The 11,435-nt window shown below is 43.0% G+C and overlaps 1 protein-coding gene and 1 non-coding gene across 3 annotated transcripts; both read left to right on the plus strand.

Moving 5' to 3' along the window:
* Positions 1 to 5,016: 5,016 nt before the first annotated feature.
* LOC132518995 (U6 spliceosomal RNA) lies at positions 5,017 to 5,123 on the plus strand. Its single transcript, XR_009540100.1, has one exon. It is a non-coding gene; the product is annotated as a U6 spliceosomal RNA (small nuclear RNA).
* Positions 5,124 to 7,839: 2,716 nt separating this feature from the next.
* On the plus strand, positions 7,840 to 10,978 carry CD209 (CD209 molecule). 2 transcript variants are annotated; one of them, XM_060146696.1, is made up of 8 exons: positions 7,840 to 7,973; positions 8,122 to 8,196; positions 8,310 to 8,396; positions 8,696 to 8,845; positions 9,060 to 9,137; positions 9,381 to 9,532; positions 10,022 to 10,134; positions 10,544 to 10,978. In XM_060146696.1, the coding sequence occupies exons 1-8, from the start codon at positions 7,934 to 7,936 to the stop codon at positions 10,683 to 10,685; spliced, it is 837 nt and encodes a 278-aa protein (XP_060002679.1). In that variant the 5' UTR covers positions 7,840 to 7,933; the 3' UTR covers positions 10,686 to 10,978. The 2 variants fall into 2 exon arrangements, with proteins under 2 accessions (XP_060002679.1, XP_060002680.1); XM_060146697.1 differs by lacking the exon at positions 8,696 to 8,845.
* Positions 10,979 to 11,435: the final 457 nt, after the last annotated feature.

Raw genomic sequence — 11,435 nt, forward strand, 5'->3', positions numbered from 1 at the left:
TATCATATATAAAATGGATAAACAACAAGGTCCTACTGTATAGCACAGGGAACTATATTCAATATCCTGTGATAAACCATAATGGAAAAGAATATGAAAAAGAATGTATATATATGTATAATTGAATCACTTTGCTGTACAGTAGAAATTAACACAACATTGTAAATCAACTATACTTCAATAAAATAAATTAAAAAGAAAAGAAATAGCCTTGGGACTTCCCTGGTGGCACAGTGGTAAAGAATCCGCCTGCCAGTGCAGGGGACACAGGTTCGAGCCCTGGTCCAGGAAGATCCCACATGCTGCAGAGCAACTAAGCCCGTGCGCCACAACTACTGAGCCTGTGGTCTAGAGCTCTTGAGCCACAACTACTGAGCCCGTGTGCCGCGACTACTGAAGCCCGCGTGCCTAGAGCCCGTGCTCTGCAACAAGAGAAGCCACCGCAATGAGAAGCCCTCACACCACAATGAAGAGTTGCCCCCATCCACCGCAACTAGAGAAAGCCCGCGCACAGCAACGAAGACCCAATGCAGCCAGAAAGAAAGAAAGAAAGAAACAAAGAAACAAAGAAAGAAAGAAAGAAAGAGAAAAATATTTTTTAAAAAAGAAATAGCCTTAAAAAATAACAGCCCACATTCCTGGTACTGAAGAAAAAGAATAGAGCGGGAGCTCTTACAAAGCCTCATTCCCAAGGAAGAGTAATTATCTGATCTGTCTAGTGGTTCCCCAGAAGACCACACTTAAAAAGCTTGTCTTTAATTGACCTCACTTGAACTTGCCCAATGCTAAAATCCTCTCAGCAGGGAGCACCTGTCAAATGCTTTAACAACACAGCTGCCTGAGGTGATGGGTAACAGTTGGGGGTAAATAATAGCTTAACCAAAAAGTCTTAAAAGGAAACGTTAAGGAATGAGATGTCCTTAGGGACTTTGACAAGTTCCAACATACCCTGGGAATCTGGAAGGCCACATGTATGTGGAGGGTTGTGTGCATACCCAGGAAATATCTGAAAAGGTGCTAAGCTCTTAATTCTGGCAGACTTTGAGGCTCTGAGAAGGCAGGAAGGGGAGGGGAAAGCAGAGTTTTAATCTTCCTGGCTGAGTGTTGAAGTTGTGTCTTAAGCACACAGAGATCTTGGGTGAAGACTGGGGGACTTTTAGTTTCAGGTTTTCAGGGAAGTCTGTTCAATCATTAGCTCAGCACCAAACTAAGTAGAGATTTTAGTCACCGTACATGACAGAGAATAGAGACTTTGCAGAATTAGTTCAGAAAAGTCATTAAATAAACAAAAAAACAACTACTATGGAAGAACAGCAATGGTAACAAACCTTCAGGAGGAGGTAGAATCTATTTCCATAGTTGCCAAGTTATATCACAAGGCATACCTCAGAGACATTTTGGGTTTGGTTCCAGACTAGCACAATAAAGCAAATATTGAAATAAAGCAAGCCACATAACTTTTTTGGTTTCCCAGTGCATATAAAAGTTATGTTTACACTATATTGTAGTCTATTAAGTGTGCAATAGCATTATGTCTAAAAAAACACTGTACATACCTTAATTAAAAATACTTTATTGCTAAAAATTACTAATCATCATCTGACAACTTAGAGTTGCCCAAAACATTCAATTGTAAAAAAATGCATTATTGCAAAGCCTAATAAAGTGAAGCACCATAAAATGAGTCATGCTTGCATTTGAAAGGTCCAGTTTTCAACAAAAAGTTATGAGACATACAAAGAAACAAGAAAATATTACCTGTACACATGAAAAAAGTGAATAGAAACTGTCCCTGAGAAAGTCCAGATATTGGTTACTAGACAAAGACTTCAAATCAGCTGTTTTTAAAGTGATCGATGAGCAAAAGTAAATCATTTAATAAACTAGAGAAGTATGAGAATAATGTATCACTAACTAGAGGATATCAAAGAGATAGAAATTATAAAAAGGAACAATGTAGACCATTCTGGGGTTAAAAAGTACAGGGACTTCCCTTGTGGCACACTGGTTAAGAATCCACCTGCCAATGCAGGGGACATGGGTTTGAGCCCTGATCTGGGAAGATCCCACATACCACAGAGCAACTAAGCCCGTGCACCACAACTACTGAGCCTGGGTGCCACAACTACCAAAGCCCGTGTGCCTAGAGCCTGAGCTCTGAAACAAGAGAAGCCACCTCAATGAGAAGCCCGTGCACCACAAGGAAGGGTAGCCCCTGCTCGCTGCAACTAGAGAAAGCCCACGTACAGCAATGAAGACCCAATGCAGCCAAAAATCAATCAATCAATCAATCAATCAATAAAAGTACAATAACTGAAATGAAAATTTTACTAGAGGGCAAATTGCTATTGATTTGAGTAGGTAGAAGGAAGTATCAGCAAAAAATGAAAATGGATCCATTGAGATTATCCAGTCTGAGGAACAGAAAAAAAATTAATAGAGCATGAGAGACATGTGGAACACCAGCAAGCATACCAACATATGCATAATGGGAGTGTCAGAAGGAGAATAAGGACAGAAAGGGGCAGAAAGAATATTTGAAGAAATAACAGTTGAAAACACCCAACATCTGATGAAAATGTTAGGCTACATATCCAGAAGCTAAATGAACTCCAAGGAGGATAAATTCAAAGAGATCCACACTTTGACACATAATAACCAAACTGTTCAAAGACAAAGGGAATCTTGAACACAGCAAGAGAAAAATGTCTCACTTTGTACAAGTGATCCTCAATTAGATTAACAGTGTATTTCTCATCAGAAACTGTGGAGGCCAGAAGGCAGTGGGAAGACATATTTGAAATGCTGAAAGAAAAAAACCTGCCAATCAAAGATTCTATATCCAGCAAAACTACTTTATTCCACCATAGGCAGGAATACAGTACTGATGTCACATCATGCATGAGCTTTGAAAACATTATGCTAAGCAAAAGAAGCCAGACACCAAAGGGTGTTTTATGATTCCATATATATGAAATAGGTAAATCCAGAATAGGGAAATCCATAGAGACAGAAAGTAGATTAGTGGTTTCTGGCTCTGGGGGGGAGGAGGAAATGGAGAGTGACTGCTTAATGGGTATGGGGTTTCCTTTTGGGGTGATGAAAATGTTCTGGAACTAGATATTGGTGATGGTTTCACAAAATTCACAACATTATGAATGTACTAAATGCTACTGAACTGTATGGTTTGGATGGTAAAATCTATGTTACGTGTATTTTCCCACAATAAAAGAAATGAAAGGAGTATTTCAGAATGAAATGAAAGAACACTAGATAGTAACTCAAATCCACATGAAGAGATAAAAAGCACCAACAAAGGTAACTACACAGGTAAATATAAAAGACAGTATACATGTATTTTTGGTTTGCAACTCCTTTTTTCCTCCATCTGATTTAAAAGACAACTGTATAATGCAATCATTAGAAATCTAAGTTGATGGGCACATGTGTATAAAGATGTAATTTGTGATAATAGCTGCACAAAAGGAGGCAGAAATTGAACTAAATAGGAGCAAAGTTTTGTATATTATTAAAATTAAGTTGATATTACTCTGAACTAGATTGTTATAAATTAACAATGTTAATAGTAAACCCCAGGGCAAACACTAAGAAAATAAGTCAAAAATATATAGTAAAAGAAACAAGAGATTTTAAATGATACACTAGAAAATATCTATTTAATAGAAAACCCTAAAGACTCCACACAAAAACTACTAGAACTGATAAACATATTCAGCAAGATAGCAGGACACATGATTAACATACAGAAATCTGTTGTATTTCTTTACACTAACAATGAAATATCAAGAAGGAAAATTTTAGGGCTTCCCTGGTGGTGCAGTGGTTGAGAGCACGCTTGCCGATGTAGGGGACACGGGTTCGTGCCCCGGTCCGCGAAGATCCCACATGCTGCAGGGCGGCTGGGCCCGTGAGCCGTGGCCGCTGAGCCTGTGCGTCCGGAGCCTGTGCTCCGCAGCAGGAGAGGCCACAACAGTGAGAGGCCCGTGTACCGCAATAAAAAAAAAGTCTTTAAAAAAAAAAAGAAGGAAAATTTAAAAAAATCTCTTTTTAAACTGCAACAACAACAACAAAATAAAATGAAGTACTTAGGAATTAACCTGACCAAGGAAGTGAAAGACTTATAAGCTGAGAACTATAAAACATTGAAAAAGGAAATTGAAAATGATCCAAAGAGATAGAAAGATATCCCATGCTCTTGGATTGGAAGAATTAATATTGATTAAAATGGCCATACTACCCAAAGCAACCTACAGATTTAGTGTGATCCCTGTCATATTACCCATGACATTTCCCACAGAACTAGTACAAATAATCCTAAATTTTATATGAAACCTTAAAAAACCCAGAATTGCCAAAGCAATCTTGAGGAAAAAGAACAAAGCTGGAGGCATAACCCTTCCAGACTTCAGACAATACTACAAAGCTACAGTAATCAAAACAACATGGTATTAGCACAGAAACAGACAAATGGATCAATGGAACAGAATAGAGAGCCCAGAAATAAACCCACACACCTACGGTCGATTATTGTTTGACAAAGGAGGCAAGAATATACAATGAAGAAAAGACAGTCTCTTCAGCAAGTGGTGTTGGGAAAGCTGGACAGCCACATGTAAATCAATGAAGTTAGAACACACCCTCACACCCTACACAAAAATAAACTCAAAATGGCTTAAAAACGTAAATATAAGACATGACACCATAAAACTCCTAGAAGAGAGCATAGGCAAAACATTCTCTGACATAAATTGTACCAATGTTTTTGTAGGTCAGTCTACCAAGGCAAAAGAAATAAAAGCAAAAATAAACAAATGGGACCTAATCAAACTTATAAACTTTTGCACAGCTAAGGAAACCATAAACAAAATGAAAATACAACCTACAACTAGGAAGAAAATATTTGTAAATGATACGACCGACAAGGGCTTAAGTTCCAAAATATACAAACAGCTCATACAACTCAAAAACAACAACCCAATCAAAAAATGGGCAGAAGTGCTCGCTTTGGCAGCACATGTACTAAAATTAGAATGATACAGAGAAGATTAGCATGGCCACTGTGCAAGGGTGACACGCAAATTCGTGAAGCGTTCTATATTTTTGAGTTATTTGTAGTGAGGTGGATGGACGTAGAGTCTGTCATACAGAGTGAAGTAAATCAGAAAGAGAAAAACAAATGCTGTATGCTAACGCATATATATGGAATCTAAAAAAAAAAAAAACGGTACTGATGAAACTAGTTGCAGGGCAGGAATAAAGATGTAGACATAGAGAATGGACTTGAGGACACGGGGTGGGAGGGGGAAGCTGGGGCAAAGTGAGAGTAGCATCGACATATATACACTACTGAATGTAAAATATTTAGCTAGTTGGAAGCAGCAGCATAGCACAGGGAGATCAGCCTGGTGTTTGTGATGACCAAGAGGGGTGGGATAGGGAGGATGAGAGGGAGGCTCAAGAGGGAGGGGATATGGGGACATATGTATGCATATGGCTGATTCACTTTGATGTACAACAGAAACTAACACAATATTGTGAAGCAATTATACTCCAATAAAGATCTATTTTAAAAAACTGGTTAAATAAAAGAACAAGAGAATTAAAAAAAATGGGCAGAAGAACTAAATAGACATTCCTCCAAAGAAGATGCACAGATGGCCAATAGGCACATGAAAATATGCTCAACATTGCTAGTTATTAGAGAAATGCAAATCAAAACTACAATGAGGTACCACCTCACACCAGTCAGAATAGCCACCATTAAAAATTTACAGGGGTCCTCCTTAGTGGTCTAGTGGGTAAGACTCTGAGCTCCCAATTCAGGGGGCCCGGGTTTAATCCCTGGTCGGGGAACTGATTCTGCAATACATGTCGCAATGAAGATCCCACATGCTGCAACTAAGACCTGGTGCAGCCAAAATAAGTAAATAAAATAATAAATAAATAAATAATTTAAAAAATAAATTTAAAAGTTACAAAAAATATATGCTGGAGGGCTACCCTGGTGGTGCAGTGGTTAAGAATCAGCCTACAGATTCATGGGGACATGGGTTTGAGCCCTGGTCAGGGAAGATCCCTTATGCCACGGAGCAGCAAGACCCATGGGCCACAACTTGTGAAGCCTGAGCATCCTAGAGCCTGTGCTCTGCAACAAGAGAAGCCACCACAATGAGAAGCCTGTGCACCGCAACAAAGAGTAGCCCCTGCTCGCCGCAACTAGGGAAAGCTTGTGTGCAGCAATGAAAAGCCAATGCAGCCAAAAATAAACAAACAAACAAATAAATAAAAATGCTGGAGAGGATGAACTACTATATAAAAAACTACTATATATAAAATAGATAAACAACAACGATTTACTGTATAGCACAGGGAAGTACACTCAATATCTTGTAATAAACTGTAATGGAAAAGAATATGAAAAAAGAATATATATGTACTGAATAACTTTGATGTACACCAGAAACTAATACAACATTGTAAATCACTATACTTCAATTTAAAAAAAAAGAAGAAAGTATCTATTTAACATGAAAAAAGATAGTAACAAAGGAACTGAGGAACGAAAAAGAAATAAAACATATGAAAAACAAATAGCAAAATGGCAGATAGAAGCCCTACCTTATCAGTAATTACATTAAATATAAAAGAGTTAAATTCTCCAATTAAAAGGTAGAGATTGACAGAATGAATAAAAAGATGATCCAATTATATGCTGTCTACAAGAGACTCACTTTATTTATTTATTTTTTAAAATAAATTTATTTGTTCTACTTATTTATTTTTAGTTGCATTGGGTCTATGTTGCTGCACACAGGTTTTCTCTAGTGTGGCGAGGGGGTCACTCTTGGTTGCGGTGCACAGGCTTCTCATTGTGGTGGCTTCTCTTGTTGCAGAGCATGGGCTCTAGGCAGGCAGACTTCAGTAGCTGTGGCACGCAGGCTCAGTAGTTGTGGCACACAGGCTTAGTTGTGGCATGTGACATCTTCCTGGACCAGGGCTTGAACCTGTGTCCCCTGCATTGGCAGGCGGATTCTTAACCACTGTGCCACCAGAGAAGCCCCAAGAAACTCACTTTAGATTAAAAAAAAAAAAGATTGTAACATACACCCAATTGCATCAGATAGGAGACCAGGGTCCATACAGAAATAAATTGGAAGCTCAATACACAAAGTTTCAAAGTGACTCTACAAAATACTTAGTAACTACAAAGGAGAAAAAAGTAACTGCTTTGTGTAGTGGTTAAGCAGGGACTCATGGGTCAACTCCCAGCCCCACTGCTTTTGAGCTATGTGACCTCAGGCAACTGCTTGCCCTCTCTGTTTCTCAGTTTCCTCATCAGTAAAGCAGGATAATAACTACCTATCTCATAGGGCTGTTATGAGAACTGTTAGACCACTAGGAACACACCTGTGGTTAACAAATCCGGGCTTATTACTTGCTACAGTGAGGGAGAACACACACCAGGGGGAACAGTGGGCACATGTTTAAGTGCTGTTATTTCTGAGTATTCATCATTAGAATAGGCAATTTATACCCATTACTAGTGCGCTGTATTAAACCTTACAATTACAGTGTGAGGCAGGGTAATTGTCCCATTTCACAGTTGAGGAAACTGAGGCTCTGAGAATGTGAGGCTGAAGGTCCCAGGACTGGATAGGGGTTGGAACAGTGCCTTCTGGCACCAAAATTGACTGCACAGCTTCTACCCGATCCTAACTGACCTCTCAGTTGTGTCAGGCGCTTTATCCCTCCCCGGATTTTTCTGAGGGGAAGTGTTATCCGCATCCTGTTCCTCATTCTTCCTGAGTTGAGAAAGAACAGATCTGAGGAAGGGCTACAGAGGGAAATACGTGGGGTTATAAAAACCATAGTTCAGAGAGGAGTTAGAAAGAGGGACAGAGAGGAAAGGAGGATGGCAGAGATGTGTAACCCCAAGGAACCGGGTGGCTCCGGTGAGGCTGGACCCCCAGTCTGGGGTGATGGTGGGGATGACAGGGCCCCAGTGTTCTGAAGGTGCTGGGGCCTGGCCTTCAGCTTGCAGTTCTGAGAGAGGGCTCAGCAGGCTTCCAAGTTCAATTGCATGTGCTCTGTCCTATTCAGAGGAGGAGACATTTGGGGGCCAGACATTGGCTGAGAGACACCCTGGACTCCTACGCAGTTTGAGGAGCTCACCAGGTACCAGAGCGGCTGGTTCAGGAGCAGGCGACTGGGGAAGGGGGTGGTTGGGGGTGGGGTGGGACAGGGTCTGCCCCTGAGCCCCAAGCTCTGCCCATCTGCTGGTCCTGCAGGGTGTCTGACCCAGAACCCTCTGCTTCCCCTGCTGCTCTTCATCTCACTGGCTTTCTTCATGCTCCAGCTGACCACCCTGGTTCAAGGTGAGTCAGCATCTGGGGGTTTGGAGTCCTGGGTCCCTTTGGGTTTTCTCTCTGGGATGGTCTTTGCCCTTTTCCACATTCCCCAGACCTACTAGGGCTGGGGCGTTTGGGCTCCGTGTCACCTTCTGTGTGACCATGGGCCAGTTACTCCCCCTCTCTGATCCTGTTTCCTCACGTGAAATGCAGTACATCCTCCTCTATGGGGAGCTTAGTTTCCCTGAGACCTTGAAACCGGACTTGGCACCGGGTCAGGGATAGAGTTGGCGCTCATAAAGGGAGAATTCTCTGCTCTGTTGTAGTTTCCAGGATCCAGTTCCTGCAGAGAGATTTGGGGGACCACCACGTGGAGAACAACAGCCTGGATGAGGGGCTGGACGCCGGGTTCCGGAGTCAGAGAGGGGATGGGGCTCTGAGGGAGCATGACCTTGGAACATCCATCACCACCAGGGGTGAAGGAGAGAGGGCAGGAGTGGGGGAGTGGATTGGAGCCCTGCAAGAGGTCCTGGGGGCTGGTGAAGCTGGGCAAGTCACTCTCTAAGCCTCAGTTTCTTTGTGTCATGGGCTCTTCAGGTTCCTGTGAGATCCATACATAATGTTCTCATGGGGCCCTCTCTGCACCAAGCACACAGTAGGTGCTTAATAATTGAGGTCCTCTCCCTCCAGTTGATGTTGCACAGGGCCAGATGCAATCAAACCTGGAGGAGATCCTGCAGCACCTGACCTGGATGAATGCCACCCTGGGTAAGGGTCCCATGTCAAAGTCAAGAGGAAATCACAGGATTGTGGGTGGGGCTGGGACCCACCTTCTGTGGCTGCCACACTGAGGAGGGCAGGGCAGAGCTGGGTTCTTTCTCATGGATTTCTTGGGGACTGAGCTGACAGCTGAACACAGGGGCTGGCCCTAGGTTCCCAAGGTCTGAGGCAGGTATCTGGGGCCTAGGAGCCAAGTGACCTCTCTGTCCCAACCCCATTCCTCCTTCCCAGCTGGCCTGTGCCGTCCCTGTCCTTGGAATTGGGAATTCTTCCAGGGGAGCTGCTACTTATTCTCCTGGACCCAGAGTGACTGGAAATCTGCTGTCTCCTCCTGTAAGGACATTGGGGCCCAGCTGGTGATCATCAAAAGTCTTGAGGAGCAGGTGGGCCGGGCAAGGTTCCCCTTGGGGCTGGGCCATATGACTGGTCAACAAAGAGCTTTCTGCTGCACTCCTCTGCCCTCTGAGAGATGGGGGTCCAGGGAGCAGATGGGGGTGAGAGGTGAGAGGCAGTCAGGGAAGACTTCCTGGAGGAGGAAGCATAATGGACTCGGGAAGGTCAAGTGAGAGAAGAACATGTTTGAGAGGAGCCCATGTCTGGACAGAAAAGGAATTTAGAGTACCCTCGAGACCACACATAATGTATGTCAACTGAGACACAAGTTAACACATATCCACACATGTATGTATATTAACACACATCCACAGCCTCCACGCACATGTGAACACATACAACTGGAGTAGGGGCTATAGGCTAGACTGTGAAAGGAACTTCCACGGGAGGCAGGGGACCATGGGAACGTGGGCAGACATGGGATGCGTGGCATTCAGGGATCTTCCTCCTGATACCCCTCTCCCCACCCCCACCCCCAGAAATTCCTGAAGATTTGGTATGTCAGATATAATAAACCCACCTGGATTGGCCTCAGTGACCACCACAATGAGGGTTCCTGGAAATGGGTGGACAACAGCCCCCTCCAACTCAGGTGACCTCCCAGTGACAATGGCCCGAGGGTGTGGGCAGGGACGCCCCTCCTTCAAAGCAGGGTTGCTCAGACTCTGGGACTGGAAAGTATCACCTGAGGAGCTTGGTGAAGATGCAGAGTCCTGCCTTCATTCTGGGGGTGGGAGTGGTAGTGGTGGGGGCCTCAGATTCTGTAAGTCTGGGTAATGGCCCAAGAATCTGCATTTTAACTTTGCCAGAGCTGATGCTAATGGAGGTGGATTCTAACCCTAACCCACATTTCCAAAACCCTGCCTCCAAACTCCTCACCACCCTCTGGCTGGTTCTTGGCAATTTGCTGCCAAAGCCCAGGGACCAGCTCCTCCAAAGGGGGGGCCTGGGGGTGGGCTCTGGGAGGAGTAGGGGGCTCAGAGCTCTCATGGGGTTCACAGCTTCTGGAAAAAAGGGGAACCCAACAACCACGAAAATGAGGACTGTGTGGAATTGTACAACGATGGCTGGAATGATGGCAAATGTAGCACAGAAAACTCCTGGATCTGTGAGAAGCCCTCGTCTCCCTGCCCAGCCCTCTGAGGGTCACTGCCTCCCCCCCACCCCACCCTGTCCCAGTTTGCAGAGATCAGGCAACTGAGACATGCGGTCTGCTGGTTTCTCTCAGGCCCCACCCGTTTCTGTTTTTCCCTTTGGTGAATTCCCATCTCCCTCCTGTACGGAGGTCTTCGAGATCCTGAGGCAGATTCTGAGACTGCCTTAGACTCTAGGACCCATCCCACCATAGGCTATAGACCATCTTTTTTCATCTGTTGATGGTCTCAGCCCCGCCTCAGCTCCCCCATGACATCCCCTTAATAAAGTCATACATTGCATCATGTGTCCCATTGAACTTATTTTTGTTCCTTGCCACTGTTTCAGTTACTACAGGTTTTTTTTTTTCAGTTACTATAGTTTGATAATCTGTTTGATGTACCTTAGGACATTGTCTTTTTTCAATATATTTTTCTCTACTACTGTGTATTTTATTTCCCAGATACAGTTTTGAATCAGTTTGTAATTTTGGTTGGGAAAGTACATATATACATATATGTATGTATATACAATACATATAGGTATGTATGTGTCTGTCTAGCTATCTATGTGTTCATTGATTCGTGAACCAATTATTTATTCAGGTACTTTATGTTTTCAAAATATATTTTATTGAAGTAAAGTTGATTTACAATGTGGTGTTGGTTTCCAGTGTACAGGAAAGTGATTTTATACATATATATTTTTTTATTCATATTCTTTTCCATTGTGGTTTATTACAGGATATTGAATATAGCT

The sequence above is a fragment of the Lagenorhynchus albirostris genome, chromosome 3 (genome assembly GCF_949774975.1).
Source record: "Lagenorhynchus albirostris chromosome 3, mLagAlb1.1, whole genome shotgun sequence".
In the NCBI taxonomy this organism is placed as follows: Eukaryota; Metazoa; Chordata; class Mammalia; order Artiodactyla; family Delphinidae; genus Lagenorhynchus; species Lagenorhynchus albirostris.